The 21543-nt window shown below is 47.7% G+C and overlaps 1 protein-coding gene across 2 annotated transcripts in view; it reads right to left on the reverse strand.

The window, feature by feature from the left end:
- The window catches only part of LOC138823539 (cadherin-13), a 711572-nt gene that overhangs the window by 398931 nt on the left and 291098 nt on the right, over positions 1–21543 (reverse strand). For both annotated transcript variants that reach the window (XM_070016920.1, XM_070016918.1), the window contains exon 3: positions 18961–19169. In XM_070016920.1, the coding sequence (XP_069873021.1) occupies positions 18961–19169 (209 nt within the window). The remainder of the gene's footprint in view (positions 1–18960; positions 19170–21543) is intronic.

A 21543-nucleotide genomic window follows, 5' to 3' on the forward strand; every position in this document is an offset into this window, starting at 1 on the left:
AAACAAAACAACAAAGCAAAGCAAGAACATTTGCTAGCAAAGGCTGGTGTGAGAAGCGAGGAGCTGGCCTCTCATCAGCAGACAGCTCCTGGGAGGTCAGCGCGCTTTGGCAGCAATCCTTTCCTCTGCCTGCCTGTTTGTTTTTAGGACGGGCCCGGATGCTAACTTCAGCCATTTTCTCACTTGCCATGTGTGACACAAGGCCCTTTCTTCTCTTTCCTACATGTCTAGTTCCATTCTGGAGAGACACTGGTGCTGGAAGAACATGATTATGGGAGCGTCGTTACTGCTTCTCCCTGCGTGGCGGGGAGGCTCCGGGGAGGGGCTGGCTCCACTGGTGTCCCCCATCCACCGTGGCAGGAGCCCCGGCCAGAGCACTGTCTAAGAAGCTACACTGTGCAATGAGCGAGACCCAGAGAACACAGTCTCTGGGGAAGATTATCAGACATCTGTGTGTTGGAACAGAAAACCATCACAGGACAAAACACCATTCTAGAAGAAGCTTCCAGCGGCACACAGGAAAACTCAAACTTGTATCACACAGAGGCTTTGGCTCCCGGACCTCTTCACCTAACGCGGGAAGTGGATCCTCAGCTTCCTGGGCTACTACAGCGAAGATGGTGGGCAGAGGGTTTCAGAGCTCTGTAGTTTTGTCTCTCAAAGTAGAGGAGGCCCACGTCTCTCTAAACCCAACACACAGCCCTCGACAGACACATTTCAACATAGTACGTTTGCATTTTTAAGGCAATAAGTATTTCATGGGCTCATCAGTATTTGGAGGGGGGCAGGCATGAGTGGCTCACAGCTACAACCCCAGCTACTCAGAAGGCTGAGATCTGAGGACCTCGATTATAAAGCCAGCCCAGGCAGCCAGATCTGTGAGAATCTCATCTCCAAGGAGCCAGCAGAAAGACAGAACTGAAAAAGGGGCTCAGGAGCACCTGGAGCGTGGGAAGCACCGAGTTCAAGCCTCAGCCCCGGCACAAACTAAGTAAGGAATAAAAGCATTCTTATTTTGACAGATACACTTGCCTGCGAACAATGACGATCTAAAACACACTTAAAAAATGCAGGACACGCCCTCTCCCCGTGCTGCTCTTTCCAAATGTAGGGATGAAGGCCACAGCTGCTGTGACCCAGGGAGGCACTGCTGGCCTGGCCACTAGGGGGCGGCCGACCAAGTGTACAGGTTGGTGAATGTGTCCAGTGAACACACAGCACCATCAGCAGGGAGGTGAGGATTCACATGGTCATCACCCGGAAGACGGCCACCAGGTCCATGCATGCATGCATGTATTGTTGGTTGTGGCGCTTGTCCTGGGTGCTGTGTCTGAGCTTCTTTGTGTTCAAGGCTAGCAATCTACCCCTTGAACCTCAGCGCCGCTTCCGGTTTTTGAGGTTCATTGGAGATAAGAGTCTCATGGGGACTTTTCTGCCCGGGCTGGCTTTGAACTGCGATCCTCAGATCTCAGCCTCCTGAGTTGCTAGGATGACAGGTGTGAGACACCAGCACCTGGCAACCCATGAAGTCCCTCAAATTCTCTACCTTTCTAGAGATTTCCAGAGGTGACCTCTGCGTATTGCTGTCCTTCATCTACCCAGACATTGTCCTTCTTTGTGTTTGGCTTCTTCTACCCAGTGCCATGTCTGTAGATTTCTGCCATGCACTGGAGCCCAACACCATTTCTTTCCTTATGCCTGTCTGTCTTAGGTATCATTCATATTGGCTCGTTTGTACATTTGTGTATCTTTAGGTGTGTGCATATGTACATTTGTTTTTAAGTATATATCCAGAGGTAGGTCTCCGCTTCGGAGGGCATGAGCTCTGGTTTCTGCAACTCTGACACTTGGTGGTGTTCTCTGGGGTGTTTTTCCCAAATCTTTTTGGTGTGTGTGTGTGTGTGTGTGTGTGTGTGTGTGTGTGTGTGTGTGTGTGTGTGTGTGTGTGTGTGTGTGTGTGTGTGTGTGTGTGTGTGTGTGTGTGTGTGTGTGTGTGTGTGTGTGTGTGTGATTAATATATCTGTATAATCTCATATGGTTTTAATCCATCCTTGAGAACCAAATGAAGTTAAAACATTTTATATGTTTAGGATTCTTGTACAGGTCCTCATGGGAAAGGGAGTGCTAAAATTCCCTTCCTCATTCTCAATAGTTTTCTCTGCCATGTATATATATACATATATATATATAAATATAATATTTTCTTTCCCTTTCTTGTTGCCATGGTCTGATGAATGTAGGTTTTCTCTTCCAATGAAGTCTCATTTCTTCATGTTTTCATACGTTTCTAAGAAAGATGCTGTGTAAAGTCTCTTTCTTTCAATGTTTATGTCAGCTCTGTTGTGACATGAACAGAAAGGTGGTTCTGGCCTTCAGAAAGGAGTTGAAAAGGGCTTCACCTTTCCTGACAGACATTATATAACTTGGTGTTCATTTTCTTTAAAAGTTTGTTAGAATTCACAGTGAACCATCTGGCCTTGGGATGTTTCTAGGCTGCGGAGTTTTTATTTAATAGATGTAAGACTATTCAAATTGTCTACATCTTTTGTATGTGTTGGGACATTGAGTTCTTATATCTTCTAGAGGATTTGTCAAATTTCACTTACAATGATTTTTATAAATGTTTTCACAAGACCCTTTTGTACTTTCTATACTTGGAAGATCGCTGGCAAGTTTCGTTCACATTCCATGGCTAACTGTGCCTTCTCCCTTTCTTTCCTTGGTTGCCCTTTCTTGGGGTTTATAGTTATGAGTCTTTCAAATAACCAAATTACAGCTTATTGATTATTTCCCATATATATATATATATATATATATATTCCTATGTAGTTGACTTCATTATCTCCTTCCTTTTATTTTCTTAGAGATAAATCTGCTATTCTCTGATTTACATGTGCATTCAAGGTTATGAACATTTCCTTTCCATTATCTCTCTTCTATAAGCTTTATGTCATATTGTCATTATGTCCCATTCAAATGTATTTTCTGCTTTTTGCTATGATTTCTGATTTTAACCACGGACTATTTCCCAGTACACTGCTTGGTTTCTAAGCATGTGTGGATCCTCCGGCTCATTTTGTTACTGATTCCTAGTTTACATACAGACTGGTGGGACATATGCTCTGTCATGATTTCTGTCTTTGGGAATTTGTTGAGATGGGTTTATGATGGCATGACATACATTGGTCACAATTTCACGTGCACTTAGAAACAGTATATCCTGAAGGTCTTAGGTACACTGCTGTATGTGTTACTGAGATTTTCATTATTTTTATTTAAACTATTTGTTATATCAGTTGTTGAGAGATGTGTTAAAACTTTCATCTATGATTCAAGCATTTTGTGTTCCTACTACTTTTATATTCATTATTTTTATACACATTATTGGATACATTTCAATTTAAGATGATTATATCTGACTTTTGCATGGTTTGGTTTTAATTAATTATTATTTTTGTTTATGTGGTACTGAGGAATCGAACCCAGGGTTTCATGCATGCTAGGCAAGCACTCTACCACTAATCCACATTCTAAGCCTTGCATGGTTTTACAATAGCAAAACATCTCTCTTTGTGATAATACTTGTTCCTTAGACTCTAGTTTTTTTTTGATACTACCATGGCCATATTGACTTATTTTTGGTTAATATTTACATAATACATTTCTTGAAATCCTTTAACTTTCAGTCTTTGCATTTTTAGGTCACACCTACACATCTCTACATTGATTTCAAATCCAACCTTACAAATTTTGCTTTTAAACAGAGTATTTGAACATTGCATTCCTGGGTTCTTATGTACTTCCCCTTACCTGGGTAAATCATCTCATTACTAACAAATCCTATGCACATCGTCCTAAAGTCAGTACATCTTCTGATAACAATCAGAGATACTATCTAAAGCGAGAATGCATAGAAAGTACAAGAAAGAAGCAATGGAGTAAGGAAAACAATCCTTTTAACACCCGTGGAGACCCTGTATTAAGTTAATGACACACTTTGAGTTCCTATATCAAGTTACAGACCAAGCCAGAAATCGCCACCACTGGACATTTTAATGACACAAGACATGGTCTCCCAGCCAGTCTGTCTTTATTAGACAATATCATTCAGTTTTACTTGTTGGGAGCATCCTAAGACTCTTGTATACCGTTTCTCATTCAACTCTCATAAAACCTCTAGTAGGTTAGCACCATTTTTATTCCCATTTCACTGACAGAAACAGTTAAGGCTTAAAAACTAAAAAGAATCTGTCCCAGTTTCAGAGCTGAGAGTGACAAGCAGTGAGTCTGACTCAGGTGGCTGGGCTGTGAGATGCCCCTCGTTCGCATCCCCTCCCCCGTCTTCCCATGTGGAAAGAATCATCAGGTATCTTTAGACTGTAGGCCAATCTACACAACTAATTTCCTTCCCCAAATAGCATTTTATAAAATGTCTTTTTATTAATCATTGCTGATGGCCTGTCCTTTCTATTTTCTTATTTAAGATTTTATTTCTGAAAGTTCCATTTTCACTTTCCTAAATGTTCGTAAATGTTTTATGAGTCTTTGTAGCATATTTTCTATAAAAAATATGGATTGCAGCTTTCTTCCGTGTGTGGCAGTATTCAGGAAGAGATGAAAATGTATGACCCTGAACTGTTAATCTCACATCTTGTTTCTACAGGGTGCAGTGCTTTTTCTTACCAAAGAGATGTTGACAGTTTGGATTTATAACAATGCATTCAGAAACCTTGAAGTTTTATAACGGAAAATAATGTATCATTAGGCACTGAGAGAGGATAATGAGGCATTTACTAGTTCTTGCTCATTTCGGTAAAGGTTTCTAGAAATAAACATTAACTCGTGTGTACTTGGCGTATGGATCATTCATGAAATAAGCAGAGAATGCATGATATAGTTAGCTGTGTGAATTATTCCTCTATTAATTATTCATGCTTCTAATTTATCTAGCCATTTGGCTTCCCTTATAATACCTGAATTATTCTCATTTCTACACAACAGGCCTCAACAAGGACAAAGTCAACCTCCTCTAAAACAATTAAATGGCTGACCAAAGGAGACTTGGTCAAAATAAATCACACAAAGAAGGCATTTCTAGAAAAGCGGGATGTATCTCTCAGGGGAAACAGTCATTTTAGTTTTGATCTTAGTTTTCCCTCGGGGATTTGAAAACATCCTCTGTAATGGGGACATAAATAAAGCAGCAGTTACTAGGAGCTACAGCTACATCTGGCCACAGAGAGAAGGAGGCTCAGATCCAATACAAGTGGCCAGGAAGCAAAGCTTTGCTGTGCAACCTCACTTCATAGCAACCTACCACATTACAACGCACATTAGCACTGTAATGGGATTCAGACCCGAAAGTACATCATATTTCTGCATCATTGTTTTCACTACGGTTAATTACACTTTGAACAAGGAAAGAAAAGAAAGAGAAAGAAATAGATTCATACAGTATTCCTTTGTCAAAAAAATATACATTAAGTCAACAGTTTACATCATAGTTCCAAGCCTGGTCCTCATTCCTGTAAGCCACTTATACCATCTCAAGACAGAGAGGTGGAAGGGTCCAGATCATTCTAAACAAACTTGGAGAATGAGGTAAGCCGTGGTAGAAGAGTGGGTGGACAAAGCTCAAGACAGATGTTACAAACTGTCAGAGACTTGTTGTAGGCCGCGGGGAATTGTGGGTAGCTGGGCAGGGATTGCTTAAGGCACGTGGAACATTTTTAGAATGGTGTTCCATGTGAGAAGCAATAAATTGAGAATAAGTAATTAGCAAAAAGGGCAAAAACCTGTACAGAGGGAAGAGGGAGTTGACGCCGTCTCAGGAGCACAGATGTATCCATCATCTTCCTCACGCCTCCTCCCTTCTCTTGATTTTGGTGCTAGTACTGGGGCTCTGGTTTGGATTGTCTTGCTCAAGGCTGGTGCTCACCCTGTGAGCCATCCCTTCTCCGCTCTGGTCCCCAGAAACCCTCACTTGTACTTGGAACTCTCTACTTACGCTTACTGAAGCTGGCCTCATTCAGTGTATCATTGAAGATACCTGAGCTGATTTTTGGAATCTCAGGTCTCTCACACAGGGATCCCAGAGCTGTGAAAGTTACAAATCACCACACAACACTATCAACATCACAGAGAAGAAAGTGGCCACTTGGGGGGTGCACTGTGTGTGCAGATCCTATTCTCCAGCCTAAGACTGGTTGGTGTGCAGATATTTCACATGCGACTATTCGGCCAGTCTGAGTCCTACCCAACTGTCATAATACCTTCAGCTCGTCTTTCTCTATTTTGACAATAAGGATGCAATGTTCTTTAAATGCTTTTTCAGAGTCTGAGGACAAAGCATGGTTGAAAAAACCTTCTAGCTCTGTATGACCTTGGGGAGGGTCACACACATCCACGGAGTCCATTCAGCTGTAAAATGAAGGTAACCATACCTATTTTGTAGAATTGTGGCAAGATCTGATGACTTCATAGGAGACCACAGAGTGGCCCCAGGCCCAGAAAGCGCTTAATAAGTGTTGGCTAGAGATCCACATTATGAAGGGCAATGTTCAGCCTGTCTATGGCATTTGTTTAGTCATTAAGTTATTGACTCAGTGCCAGATACTATGTTAAGTGCTCACTTTGTAACAACAAACCAATCAGTGAACCTCCAGGCATCCATTTTGCTCTTTCTAATAAGACCAATAACAAAATCATGACATTTACATAAGAACTAAGAACTATAGAACGAATTATTTTGCATTTATTTTTCTTTGATTCAGGCTCTGAGACTTCTTTCTTACACTCTCCCAAACAACACATGCACTTGCGCACACTCAGACACACACAAACACCCACACACTTCTTTAGAGAAAATATCCAAATGCTTGCATGAAAGAGGAAAGCACAGATAACAAGGTAAGATTGTGCTCTTAGGAGCTCTGCCTTGCTAACCAGGGTCATGGAATAGAATGGCAGTCATGTCTCAATTATCTGTGTTAATCAGGGTTTATGAGAAAGAACATGGGAGGAGGAAAATAATACATCCTGATTAGCTGGCTCACCCTTCACAGTGGAGGTCGCAGAGAATAGATAAATAAAAATCCAAAGCGGTACACACAGGCACCCCATGTGGGAATGGAGGGCAGCAGGTGGCCCTCAGAAAAAGTCTGCTTAGTGCTGTTGCGTCACTCTGCCTGTCTCTTGGAGAAGCAGAGTGTTTGTGGCTCCAGGTCTGCAAGGAGGAGAAGTTGCAGCAAGTTGTGGTCGATGGGATGAAGGGTTCAGTTGACAGCGTACATGTCTTGTCAACGGAATCTGCCGCAGGAAGATGGAAAGCCGGATGGAGTGTCTGATTTCCACAAAGACCTGGGAAGCCAGAGAAACTGCAGCCCACAGACAAGGAGCTCCTTTTTGGATCTCAGGCTCCATCTACTCCGATGTCTGGAGTCCCCTACTGGAAGGTTCCACAAACTTCCCTCTAAAGAGCTCACGACTGAAGCCATTGTGGGAGGGAAAGATAAAATGAGCTCTACTAACTGAAGGCTACCTGGAGATTAAGCAGGGTGCTTTGGAATTGTTGCTTGAAAAATGTTCCCAACTTTGGAGCCTCCTGGGTGTGGAATGGTGCTGGAAGAACTGTTGGGTCCCCAAACTGTACTTGGGGAGTTCCTGCTGCTCATAGCTCCAAACACTGCTGTATTCACCTATCTGTAGAAAACCAGACTTACCAAGAGCTTTAGACACCATCTTCACGCATATGCAATTTCTCTGCTTATAGTTAGGTCAAATGAAGTATATAACATGATGTACATGGGTTCTAATCAAAGGTTTCCCCACTTTTATTGAAAATTGATCTTTCTTCATATGATAGAGAAAAAAATAATGAGTGGTGGCAAAATTTGTTTTCTGCTAAAAATAAAAGCAACTCTTACATTGTGCTGATCATGTACATATAATAGTTGCTATTTGCTTTGCTCCTTCTGGCCTTATTTGGAAACACACAAACAATTCAGCAAGCAAGAGTTCTAGCTGTGGGCCTCCCTAGGATCTAGACAATGCTACTATTGGCTTTTCAGGTAGCACCCCTAAGGCTTATGTATTAGAAGGGAAGAGAGTGTTACTTTTTTAATAGCTAGGAAAAAAGAGGAATCAACTACAATAATATCAGGCCCTGGGATGGGTTCAAAGTGCTCGCTGCAAAGTGGAACTGCTTTGGGATAAAGAAGAGTTTTTGAAAAGTAAGGCTTTGTCTTAAACTGGTTTCTTTCAAGATGGAATTAAGATTCATCTCAGACTAATCAAGAATAGCAGAGGGTGTGGGTATATTTTGGAACTGCATAACTGTTAATCATATGGCAGAGTCCCCGTGTGTAAACACATCTTACCCTATTCAAACTAGCCAATCAAGGACAGATTGTGAATCTGAGCTCAACCAATCTGAGCAGAGGGGTGGGACCTTTTGCCTTAGGGATTTATAGAGAGCAGCCTGCCTGTTCTGTGTCATTGCTTGCCAGATGTTTGGTTGATGGTGCATCCTTCTGCAGAAGTAAATTTTGCCTTGCTGAGATTAAAAAAAAAAAAAAAAGAAAGAGTGCTTCCTGCATGTTCTTGGAGTATCTTGAGACCAGAGGCTCTGTCTGAATAAGCAATTGAATTGAGAACGGAGCAATGTCTATGGAATGGCCCAGGAGGAGAGGCAAAAGCCCGCAGATGTGAACCCTTTACACGTGGTTGGAGGAGATATGAATGCCCCGAATGCTGGGTTGGCCAAAGTTGAAGAATACATGACGCACTTTCCCTTCCCATTTTCTGCCTGATTGTCGTGCATGGGCACCAGAGAATGCAGCGGTGAAGTTCCTGGTCTCTGAGTACTTCTCGCCAGGTCCTTCCTCCTGAGAAATAAGACCCAGACACTCTCATAGCCCTAGGAGACATTTACATTCGGAAACTTTGTGCTGTCGCCCGGATAGTCTATTTTCAAAGATTCTGTTCAGGAACAAAGGTTTGCTAAAGTGTCCTGACACCGTGGGGCTTGTCCACTACTTCAAGTTTTCCTCAGGAAGGCTGCTTTTGCTAGCCACTCTGAGCATGCTTCATCACTTCAGCTCAGACAAGAGCAACCAGGCTTTCTGCAGGGCTCATGGCAGCCAAGACTTCCATAGGACTGGCCCTCAAAGTTCTCTAAAACACGTCGTCATCCCTTTATTTACATCTAGAATCCACTAGGATTTGACTTATGAAGATTATAAAAGGGTAGAAGCACAGCCAAGAGCCTAGAAAATGTATGTGTCATCCCATCGATTGTATTTTCCCACAGACAGCTGGGACAGCCTGACTGACAATACCAGCAAGCCCCACATGCCTATGGTGGCACTGGCAGCAGCCCTCACAATGGACAGGGAGAACGTGGGTTTCAGTCCTGGGCCTCCCTGTAACCACTTCCATGGACCTACCACCTGTATCTGTGAGTCTGTGCATCCCGACTTATAAAACCAGAATAGCACCACCGCTTCCAGGCACTGGGATGAGGCATGCGTCAGATAATGCACATGGAAACAAAATGGGAGATCATCACTCATCACATATAAAGGTAAGACATCTCCCTTAGGCTTGGGATTATGAAGACGACAAGACTCCTGGCTTGGAAACAGAAGACTTGCACTGTTTCTCTCCTGTGAGGCTCTTTGTTCCAAAGACTCCATCCAGGGGGATTTTTTTTTCTTTTAAGTGTCATGATAATACCAGACTTGTCCACCTACCTCATTTTCTTTGTTTAATTCTGGATTCATTTTTGTTCCTAACAACTTTAATATTTTTTCTCACATGCTCTTCTAGTCTCTGGTAGATAGCAGAGGAACAATGGCAGGGCTGTACTTGGACTGTGATTGGATGGCTGATGGGATTGTATGGACTGTGATTGGATGGCTGATGGGACTAGGTGGACTGCAATTGGATTATTGATGGGATAATGTCCAATGAGAAGGCTCAGCTCTATTCTGAATTCCACCTCTTACTACCAGAGGAAGAAGCTTAGCCTTCCTTCCCCTGGGCTTCTTCCATGTCTGTGAAATGGGTAGAACGGTCTTCCTCCACCCCTGGCATGGAGGAACCACATGGACCAGAGGAGCAGGTACATGTAGGAGACTGACTAAGGCCATTGCTGGTGTATGCTGGGTGCTACAGTCCCCATACAAAACTTCCTGTAGAATTTGGAGCACCCCTGACCAACAGGCAGCCAGTTGCTGGCTGTGACCAGGGATATCAGGGAGCACTATGATCACCAGCTGGTCTACATTGCTTGGGCTGAGGTATTCTGTGAACCTAAAACTCACGCTGGGTTTCAAAGAGGACAGGAATAAAAAAGGAAATGAAAGTACATCGTTAATAATGTTCACGTTAGCCGGGCGCTGGTGGCTCACGCCTGTAATCCTAGCTACTCAGGAGGCTGAGATCTGAGGATCGTGGTTCAAAGCCAGCCCGGGCAGGAGAGACTGTGAGACTCCTATCTCCAATAAACCACCAGAAAACTGGAAGTGGCGCTGTAGCTCAAGTGGTAGAGCGCTAGCCTTGAGCTGAAGAGCTGAGGGACAGCGCCCAGGCCCAGAGTTCAAGCCCCACGACCGACAAAAAAAAAAAAATAATAATAATGTTCACGTTGATTACGTGACAAATGGTATGTTAGACATATATATGGAACATTTATACCCATAGCGTTAAGTACAATATGCCTTTAAAATTGACTTCCCCTATTTCTTTCAACGTGCCTGAGAAAGTTTCAAATGCCAAATGTGGCTCACAGGGTACTGGTTGGACCATATTGCTGTACAAAATGAAATTCACAGTTTTCCCAAGCCAAAGGGAAGCCAGCTCCAGTTATCTATACTTTCTGTTAGATCAGTTATTTTTCCCCAAGCATTTCAATTAAAATTAATCTTCAGAATATAGTTTTTGTAGATTCAGATCCACAAAGCAATCTGTTATCTACTTAAATTAATGAATCGAAGGATGTCTTTTTTTATCTATATCTGAATAGCACCCCAAAGCTAAGAGCTATAAACATGACAATTTAGGCATGCGTCAAAAAAACAGCCTAATACCCTATTTAAGACCCAATTCTTAGATTGGTATAATAATTTTCAAGCTGTATATTTTTTCCAATTTGGATGACAGTTAAACGGATACTAATTTTCTTTAAAAGTGACTGAAGAGGCTTGGCTATGGAGAGCAATAATTCACAGATTTTTTTAAGTGACTGCACTTGTTAAATCAGCACCTATTAAGTTTCTGCTTCTTTAACTCATTACTTCTTTACAGTCACAGTAAATGCGCAGACTGGTCCTCTGCTGGGATGTTTGTAAAACATATTTCATGCAAGCAAGATCAATATAATTGACCAGTGCTACAGACTCCACATCACTTGAGACAAGCTAATTCATTTTGCTTAGCTGGCTATTCTCCTCTACCTGGGATAGTGTATAGACACCAAGTCAAGCTACACACATCCGTCGTCTCAGAGAGTAGCGGAGTAATAACCAAAACGAACAGGAGGCAAATGCTCAGCTAAAGTCTAGCTCAGTAACAAGTGTACAGACGCATTTTGGTCTAGAATGTGTGTTCTAATAGATATGATAGAAAGAACACCAGCTTGCCAGGCACTGAAGTGGTCAAGAATCATTGGTTACTGGGCACCTGGCTTGACACTTTTTTTTCTTTTTTTTCTTTTGGTGGTGGGGCTTGAACTCTGGGCGCTGTCCCTCAGCTCTTCAGCTCAAGGCTAGTGTTCTACCACTTGAGCCACAGAGCCTTTTCTGCTTATGTGGTGCTGAGGAATTGAAACAAGGGCCTTAGGCATGCAAGGCATGCGCTCTACCACTGAGCCACCTGCCCAGCCCAACATGGCACTTTTTAATTGTGTACATCTGATTATGGCATCCCCACGGTGCTGTGGTACCCATTTCTTCTATAGATGTGGTGCTCTATGCAAGCAGTGCATAGGAAATGTGTGATCTGGAGGGAGTCTGGGGTGATTCCAGGTTAACAGTGTCTGAAGGTTTGGATAAATACCCTCAGAATGTATGTCAGTAGTAATGGGTGCCCTGGGCCTCTGCTTTAGGGCTTGGTGACGAGGTGCTAAGGGATGTCTTCAGGGTGCTAGCCGATGAAATCCGAGGTTCCGGCCGATTGTGGGGATGAGCACCACACCTCACCCCCAGCGCTGTGTGAGCCAAACTTCATCACTGTGGGCTTCTAGGCAGTTGGTAACATATTTCATATTTTTATTTAAAAAATTAAAACAGAAGCAGCGGTTTCTGCGAGTGGTTGCTTCTCTGCCACTCTTCTTGTTTTACTTTATTTGAGTTTGGAACTCTTCCCGTACTGATGCTTGAAATTATATTAGGGGCCAAATATTATGTCTTTTAAAATTGCATGTTTGCAGTGATGATAAACAACTGAGATAAACAAGCCTTAAATTTAACCTTTTCCGTTGCCATCATAACCTTCTCTGTTTTGACTTTTTCAAGGATTCTTCTAATGACCAGAATGGATCACAGCCATTATTATTATTCTGCATTTAATTTGAGCATCTTGATTAGGAGTCCACCTTCCTTTATTGGATCCAGTTTTACCTGCAATTGACTTCCAGTAAAGATGTGCAAATTGCTCTTAATTAACTTTTAAATACTGCCAAGTCTTCTGGTGTTTATTAAGTGGACTCAGAGAAATAAGAGTCTCCCCTCCAGGAAGTTGAGTCATCGAATTGAATAGAATAGGCAGGTTGGCATGGGGACAATGACAAAGCAGAGTCACCCGTGACCCTAAGTCCCCCACAGGGGTGCAGAAGAACGGATCACACCTGGTGTGGGGTGAGGAGGGGGCCATCTCAGCTTTCCTCATTCATTTGCAGAACACGCGTTACGGACCTGGCTTTGACAGGCTAATCCCGAGGAACAACGGAACAATGGCCCTTCCCAGGGCACTTAAGCATGCTGGTCACCGGTGAAGAGCTGCGCGGGTGTCAACGCTGACGCCCCAGAGCACTCCTGAGAGGATGACACCCGGCAGCCCACGTCACCGCCCAGGAGCTGGAGAAGAGGCCGGGGCGGCACTGTGACTTCCGCCACGGCGGCCTGCCTGGGTGCTCTGCTAGAAGACCGGCCCAGCCACACATGGCTGCCGTGGGGGAAAGCCTGGCCCTTCTTAGAGGAGCTTGAAGGGAAAGACCTCTTGGCCAGGGGGACAGACAGGTGTTCCCGAAGAAGGGAATTCTCCGCTAGTCCTGCGTATCATTGGAGCTGGCCAGGTCAGCTGGTGCTGGCTGCCGGGCGGTGGGGGCCCAGTGGAGGGGATGTGGTCCAGACAGAAGAGTGGCCAGCCAGAAGGGACAAGCAGGCCCGGCTCCCCTAAGGGGCCTCGGGGCTGGTGCTGAAGGAGGCGGAGCTCTGAACAGGAAGTGGGGTCCTTGTCCACTCATTCATTTGTCAAAAGCATTGACTGAGTTCTGACCCTGTGTCAGGCACAGAGGGAGGCTGGGTTGGTTGGTTTGTTTTGAAGGGGGTGGGAGAGGGAGTCTTGCCTTGGAATGGGGGGACAGGGAGGCCTTGGGTCGGGGGAGTGACATCTCAGAACAATGAGCCATTTGAATTCCCTGCCTGGCTCAACGCGTGTAAATTCTACAAGTGCCCAGAGCCCGGGCTTCCAAATTCAAACCAAACTCAGTATAGCTGCTTCGGTTCTTACACAGGAGGTCAAGAGTGATTCCTACAAGTTCCCTGATATTCCTTCCCAGCCTGACTTCATCGGGCTCTTTAATTGATGTCACAGCTCCGTGACATCGTCTGTATTTAGGAAGATAAATAAATTGATAGATAAGCCAGTTGATTAATTACCAGTGGGTTTGGGGAGGAAAAGGCAGGCTTGAAAAGGATAAATCTGGTTTACAGGTAGGTAAAGACATCTTGGTGCCAGGAATGGAGCACAGGGAAACACACACGCGTGTGCGAGCACACACACACACACATTTTGCTTGTCGAATGGTGGAAGGCATCCTCACTCTTCCCGCCTTTGTGTGCTCGGGTCATGACCGCGTTCTGCGGCGCCAAGACCCTTTGTGCATGGAATGGATGGGTAACGCTGCTGCCTCCATTCCAATCACTCAGCCTGGCAAAAGCCAAGCATTAAACGACACCCTGGCTCGCTCAGATCTACAGGGATTGTACACCGCCCCAGACAGAAGCGGAGCAAGATGCGGGGCAGCTCATTAAAAATGCAGAAATCACTCAAGAGTATAATTAAGCCATTAACAATGGACTTCCAGGCTCAGGCTACAGACTTTCCAGGTGACGCAGAGTCACAACAGCAGGTAGAAAGAAAAGAGGCACTGGGGGCTGCGGGTGACAGGCGACTGTGCGGTCACTGCTGTGTCTCCCCGAGGACGCGCGGTGATGTGAAATCAGACTGCAGTCGGCTTGGCTCTGGAGCACCACCCTGCCCCCATGTTCACAGATGCCTTCTCTCTCCTTCCTTGACTGCTCTCCCTCTCCTGGCCCGGGTCTCCAGCTTTGGCCTCATGGTCTCAAGTGCAGGCACTCAACCCGCACTTCCTCTTCCTGCCTCTCTCAGAGACTCTCAGCGGCTGTGGCGCGCTGTTCTGTGCTCTGCCCGGTAGAATGCGCGGTGGCGTGGACTCTACTTGTATTCCTGCTTCAGAGCCGAGGATCTCAGAGCACTGAGTGATCCACCAAAGTCACACGCGGGTAAGTGGTATCGTGGGAAGGTGGACTTCTTCATGTACCAAAGCAGACTGTTAGGTGTTCTTCCTTAGTCCTCGGGTGTTCCTCCAAACACACCCTAAAAGCCCACAATCCTCACTAATCCCATCTCTATCAAGATATCCCAGCAGCCCCAGGGTGTGTGTGTGTGTGTGTGTGTGTGTGTACTCCCCCATACACATCTCACTAGACATCCTTACCACCCAACTCCTTTCTTTCCTGGTCCCATTCACATCCATCTTCTAGGCTACACAATGTAGAATCATCTAGATGCCGCAGCTGGGCTCTTTCTCCAGTCAGTGCACACCTTATACTTCCTCCATGGCTACCCTGCAGCTCTATTCATGAGCTCTTTTCTCCACCCGAGGGCAGTGACAGCGGCCACGCAGGGCCTGGGCCCCTGGCTAGCCAGGGGTCAGCACAGTGACGAGTGTCTGGACAGAGAGGCAAGCAGGCAGTCCGTTTCCTGTCCCTCAACGGTCAAGTGGAGGCCCAGGTCTCCAGGCTGCAGGGAGGGGGTGGGTGACACCCCACAGGACGCTGTGGGGGTTAGAAATCATGTACGTTACAGCGCACATGGAGATGTCCACGGTCTGAAGTATCACACAAAGTGTCCCTTAAATGAAGGAAACAACCGGTCGCCGCTATTAGAAGCCTTGCCTGTCTCCCTGGGTACTTCCGTCCCCAGTGGATGCCCAGTGGCTGTTTGCATCCTGCCTGTTTCCCCACTTAGGAACTCGGTGGCTCCTGTGGTCCAGCCCGTCAACGTGTCCTCTTCCCGCCCGCTACCCGCCTGCTTCCGCTCAGCATCTCCCCGCCGGCCTCTCCTGGGATTCTGGGCCCCGGCTTCTTCGGGGGTAGGTAGGGGATGTGCTCACCAACACCCGAGGGGAGCCAAGAGATGCTGTGCTCCCCGCTGCCAGTGAGGTGCTTTATACCCACAATGCAAAGCTGCATCCTTAGCCCCAAAGGCCTGGGTGGAGGAGGGTGCACAGCTCAAGGAAGAGAAATGGAAATCTGGAGCCAGGATGCTCGGCCAGGGGATGCGCGGCTAGCTTCCACCGTGGGAAGAGAAGGAGCTGGAAGAGTCCTACACGGGCGCCCGGCATCTTCTCGTCCGTGTCTCGGGCCCCGCTTGGGATGGCTGTCACGTTTGTGGGAACGGCCTTTGCGCTCTGCCCCACATTTCAAGGCCAGGCAACAACGGGGCATCTGTGTCAAGAGGAGGAGCTGTGGAGCCACACTGCCGGGTCTGAGCCCTCAGCCCTGACGCCCGCTCGATACACGGCCCAGGCGCGGGAGGCGCCACGGCATCGCTGCCCTCTCCAGAGAGATGCTGAAGCTAACAGCATGCGGGGGGATGAGGAGACAGGGAAGCGGGAGAGAGCACTGCACTCGGAGCGAGCACCATGTCCACGCCGGCTCTGGTCATTACTGAAGTTCACCGCTGCAGCATCAGCTGAGTGCTGCGTGTGCTGTTCCGTCCAATCCTCCTGGAGGCCCCGGGATGTCTATTACCACCCCCTCTCTATGGATGACAAAACCCCACACCAAGGACGGTCCCAGTGGAACAGCTACCCATCCAAGGCCATAGAGTGTGGGAGAAATCCTTTCCTGAGGCAACGGCATACCCCCCATGGGGCGTTCTCCGCCCCCCCCCCCCATCCCAAAGACCAGGGAAGGGTGGCGTGGCATCAGGAAGAGGCAAGGATTCAGGCGCTGGACTGCCTAAGCAGCTGTTCCTTGTCACTGTGTCACCGGGGGCAAGTCCCCCGCCTCTCGCTGCCTCAGTACACAGAGACGTGCGCCCCATGGTTGCCAGCAGGTTACCAGAGCCAACAATAGACGCGCACAGAAGTAGTACCAGGTGCACAGGTGGCGCTGTTCTCCCTGAGCTCCTCCCTCATCCATGGGCGCAGAGCTCCTGCCATTCCCCGCCCCCACCCCCGGCCTAGTACATTAACCACCTGCGCATGTCCGAAGGCTCTGAGCCCACGCACCACGCTCCCACCAATCTTCCTTTTTAAGGCTGCAACCGGCTTGGTTACACACAATAGGACCATACAGAGTACCAGAGACACATGTCTAACCAAAGTCTACTCTCTTTAGAGGGGTTCTTTTTGCTATTTTTCTTATTCTCTCTTTCTCTCTTTCTCTCTTCTCTCTCTCTCTCTCTCTCTCTCTCTCTCTCTCTCTCTCTCTCTCTCTCTCTCTCTCTCTCTCTCTCTCTCTCTCTCTCAATCATGTGCTCATCTGGACATCTGCACAAGGGCCGTTTCCAAACCACACAAAATCACCAAGGCGGAAGAAGAGCGTCCGGTCCTGCCGGAAGCTGGCCCACAGCACAGCTTGGCCGCCTCTCCGTGTTTCGCAGGGAGCAAGCAAACAATTACAGCCAAGTTGTGTCCACAGTGTGTGCAGACAGCGGCAAAGGAGAACCAGCCGGAAGGGGCTCTGCTGTGGCAAAGCATCTTGCCTGGCCTCAAGAGGGGGGGACAGACTGGGAGACTGGAGCCAAGCCACAGAGCCTATCTTCTTGTCCCGCACAGCGGCATTTGTCCCGACAAGTGCTCAGAACCCCTCCAGCTATCGTCCAAGCAACGCGATCTGACCTCATCTTTCCTGACACAAAGATGAACCCTGAGCCATGCTGACTGAGGGCCATGGGCACATGCTCAGCCCCTTGCTGCCCCCTCCTCCGCCCTCCGCAGCATTTCTCTGTTCCAGAGCAGCGCTGGTGCCATGTATCTCGGCAACTGTGTTCTTTTGGTTATTTGCCGCGTCATTTAGGTCGCAAGTTGGTGAGATGCTGAGAAAACCGCGGTGGCTAAATAAGAGGAACGCTTGCCTTTATGGAGTCCATCGGCGTCCACACCGGCCTCCGTGTACTCACCAATAGCCTGTTTTCTGTGAAACTATCAGGGCCGCGCTGAGCCGAGCCTCGAGGCCTCGGGCTGCCCTTCACTCACAGAGTCACAGATGGGAAAGGGAACCGTGGGGTTATGGAATGGGTCCAGTCTCTTCATAGCAACGACTTTCTGGCTTAGAAACCTCTCTCCCTGACCCACGGACAGTTCTGCCTGCACTGGGAAGGATGCTCAGGTCAGGCCACCTCAGCCACGAGCCCAGTGATGGGGGAACTACACCCAGGCCACCTGGTGCCCCCGGGGCCTGTGAAGCAGGATGTCTTTCTCGAGATCACAGTGTTGCAGAAGCCTGTGCTCACGTTGTCTGTCACCCTGCCCTTAACTGTGGCGTCCTGCTTCGTCTACCACCAGACCACGTTACAAATCAGCCAGGGTTGGGGCAGATGGAGAAAGGTCATAGGAGCCAGGGGCTTCCAGAGCTCAGGGTGGCAGGCAGGAAAGCAGGCGAGAGATGCCAAGTGGGGCACCTACTGTTATCAGGGCTATTCTTTTGTAAGAGTCTTTTGGAAACTTCCTATCATCAAAGGCAAAAGACCTAGAGCGGCTCAGGCAAAAGGCCTCTAGGGGCCCGGATGGCAGTCGGTGGCACTCCTCAAGTGTGCGCCCACGCCTGGGGAGTGGGAAGATGAGCACACGTGGGCATCTGCAAGAGAACGGGCCCTGCTGTACAGCAGGGACAGCGGCCTGTGCAGTGACTGCCTGGCCTCACCCAGCAATGAGAGGCCCCGCCTGACATCTGCCCCGAACCTGCTCCCCCATCTCGGACAAGTGGTGTGCCTGGAAGAACCACCCATCTTTGGCTCCCGGTGGGGTGTTTGGGCGAAGGGGACTACTTCAGCCCTGACTTCAGGAAAAGACACATGACCCAGGTGTGTCCAGCTAGACAGAGTGTCACAGGGGGACAGGGCACTTAGCTCAGAGACGGGCATGGAATCCGAGGAGAGCCAATGCGAATCAGTTTCCAGCCTTTTCTGACCTTATTGGGAAGAGACTCTCTCAGGGAATACAGACAGAGCCACGGGATGGATACAAGTCAGAGCTACGCCGTCCTGTGGGCACCAGTGTGAAGCCGTGAACAATGCTGGCAAGCGATCATCTATGAACTGGTAAGTTCCTGTTGTCCCTCCTCTTGCCATTTTTTTGGGAGCTGTATTTCTGTCATTTGTAGTCACAATAATCAAAAGCGCATTGGCCAACGCAATAAAGACCCATTTCCACATGAGACAGACAATGTGCTTTCCTCACAGATGCAGCTTAGGCCAAAACCTTACCTGCCAGGATCCCTGGATGTCCCTCCCTCCGACAATCACGAGCTCGGCCATGTCCTCGGCGTGGGGAGTCCTGGCATGGACGAACAGGGTCCGACCCACCGCGCTGACGTTCCTCAGGGGCACTAAGCCGCCATCGGCATTCACCTTGAAGTGGGGACTGGAGACCTCATAGCGCAGCTTGGCGTTTCCCTGACAGTCACTGAAGGTCACTGGGAAAAGGAGACACAAAGAGCCTGGGTAAGCTATACAGCTGTTATACATGGACGCTTCACTACTCCTAACCCCAGAACTGCCCTTCATCCCCTAGTGAACCACTTACACTCAGTGGCTCTGTGCTAGGAGAATTCAGGAAAGACACAACCCTTCCACTCCGTGGCTTTGATCACTGGCTCTGGCCAGTCACAGGGACCTCTCACCACCATCTTTCCCAGGGTAAGTCATCATTCTGCACCATTCAGCTCCAAGATGCCCCATGCTCCGCAGCTTCTTGTACAAAGGCCTTCCCATAATATAGCATTGTATAAATATGTCTAATTTATGTGTCTTCCTCACCAGAGTCAGGGGCAGAAGTGGCATCTGATTTTTTCTTTTTACTTATCTCTACATCTCCAGTAATAAATATGACACATTTTTATGTGCATGCGGAAGGCCATCGATAACGATCCCATCCCAAACCACTCTGCAAGCAAAACGATGCTGTGTGGTAGGGGACTTCGGGGGAGCTGTGCGCAGGAGAGGCTGCAGGTGAGGCTGAGCACTGAGATGAAGGCCTTTGGCGACCTCCTGACTCGGTTAAGCCCAGTCGTAGAGATGGATAAGGGATGGAGAACTTGACCATGAGCACCTGGCCCTGTTCCATTCTCTAAACAGCACGCGGCTTGGACTCGGTGCTCAGCCATGTCTGTTAATCTTTCTCCATAATCCCATTAAAGTTTAGCGGAGCCCAAAGCATAATTGGAACCTGTGTGTGCGCTGAAGGAAAGATGCTTGGACGAATGCCCGCCATTCACTGAGTGGTTCCAGGTGCCCAGCTCTGTGTCCAGGGCTGCGCACTGCCTCCTGCCTCCCAGCGAGCCTCATTTTCAGCAGCCCCTCTGGGCTTTTGTTTTCCCACTACCTATGCCCCTAAGAAGCCTTGTCAGACATTCTGTTTTCATAATCACCACCCTCTTCTAAGGCCTTAAGATCACAGATGAACTTACGGAATCTTACATCACAGTTGTACTCATGCCTGTCTGCCCATTGCATGCATATCGTACTTTGTTCCTTTATGTACACCGTTTCTCCTCTCCATAAGAACTGATTCCATCCCCTCTGGTTACAACAGAGTACTGCCGACTGCACAAGGAGAGAGCAAGAGAATGCCCCCGATCCGATCTGCTGCCTCGGTAAACCTGAGTTCTGGGCGTTCCATTTCCTAGGCACCGATGAACAAGAAGAAAAGGGGTGGTTTCTTCATCTCAACTCCATTTGGCATCTCACAAATCCTTAGTGGGCACAAGAGGTGCCAGGCTGAGACCCTATTTCCATTCAGAGTCACAGGCCCTCAGACAGTACACCCCAGCCCTCTTCCCACCCATACCAACTAGCTGACAGCTCCAAGGGTCCTTGCTTCTCCTTTCAAAAAATGCCTTTATTATTATTATAAAGGTGATATACAGAGGGATTACAGTTACATACATCAGGTCATGAGTACAATTCCTTGTTGTTGTTGTTGTTATTGTTGTTGGTCATGGGGCTTGAACTCTGGGCCTGGGCACTGTCCCTCAGCTCTTCAGCCCCAGGCTAACACTCTACCATTTGAGCCACAGCGCTACTTCCAGTTTTCTGGTGGTTTATTGGAAATAAGAGTCTCATAGACTTTCCTGCCCGGCCTGGCTTTGAACTGTGATCCTCAGATCTCAGCCTCCTGAGTAGCTGGGATAACAGGCGTGAGCCACTGGCACCTTACTTACAATTCCTCTTGCACAGTGTCATCCCTTCCCTCATTCTCTCCCAGGCCCACTCCCCCATCTCTACCCACAATGAAGGTCGTCCAGTTCACCTTCAACACAGGGTGTAGCGAGCCCCACCGCGGCACCTGTTCACCGTTTTTCCCTTGAGCTCTGTGCCTCCCCCCAGCTCAGAAGCAGATGCTTTACACGGGAAATGTTCTTCTCAAGGCTGATATCTATGACATCCTCAGGGGAGTACTTAAACAAAAAGCGATACCTGCCCCCTCTTTCTGGAGATTGTGACCAACTCAGGCTGGGTTGGGGTCTGAGCACCAGCATCCCGCAGAAGCGCCCCAGATGAATCAAACGCATAATATGCTAAGCACCAGGACCTTAGACAATACACTTTCAGAGTACCAGGACTCCATGATGCTTAGCCACGACTGAAAGGGAGAGGAGTCCTGGGGCCTGGCACGCCAGGAGCTGCTGTTCTGCACGCGTGGGAAGGCAGGCAGGATGTCAGATGCTAGTTCTGAAGGCCTTCTCTGGTCCTTGCTCAGACAAGCTCTACCTCTGTACCCAGTTCCTTCCACTGCCGAGGCTAGTAACACCGCCTTCCTTAGAGAACAGCGCCCTCCAGAGGCAGAAG

This window comes from Dipodomys merriami, unplaced genomic scaffold (genome assembly GCF_024711535.1).
Source record: "Dipodomys merriami isolate MVZ:Mamm:240054 unplaced genomic scaffold, mDipMer1.0.p SCAF_120, whole genome shotgun sequence".
In the NCBI taxonomy this organism is placed as follows: domain Eukaryota; kingdom Metazoa; phylum Chordata; class Mammalia; order Rodentia; family Heteromyidae; genus Dipodomys; species Dipodomys merriami.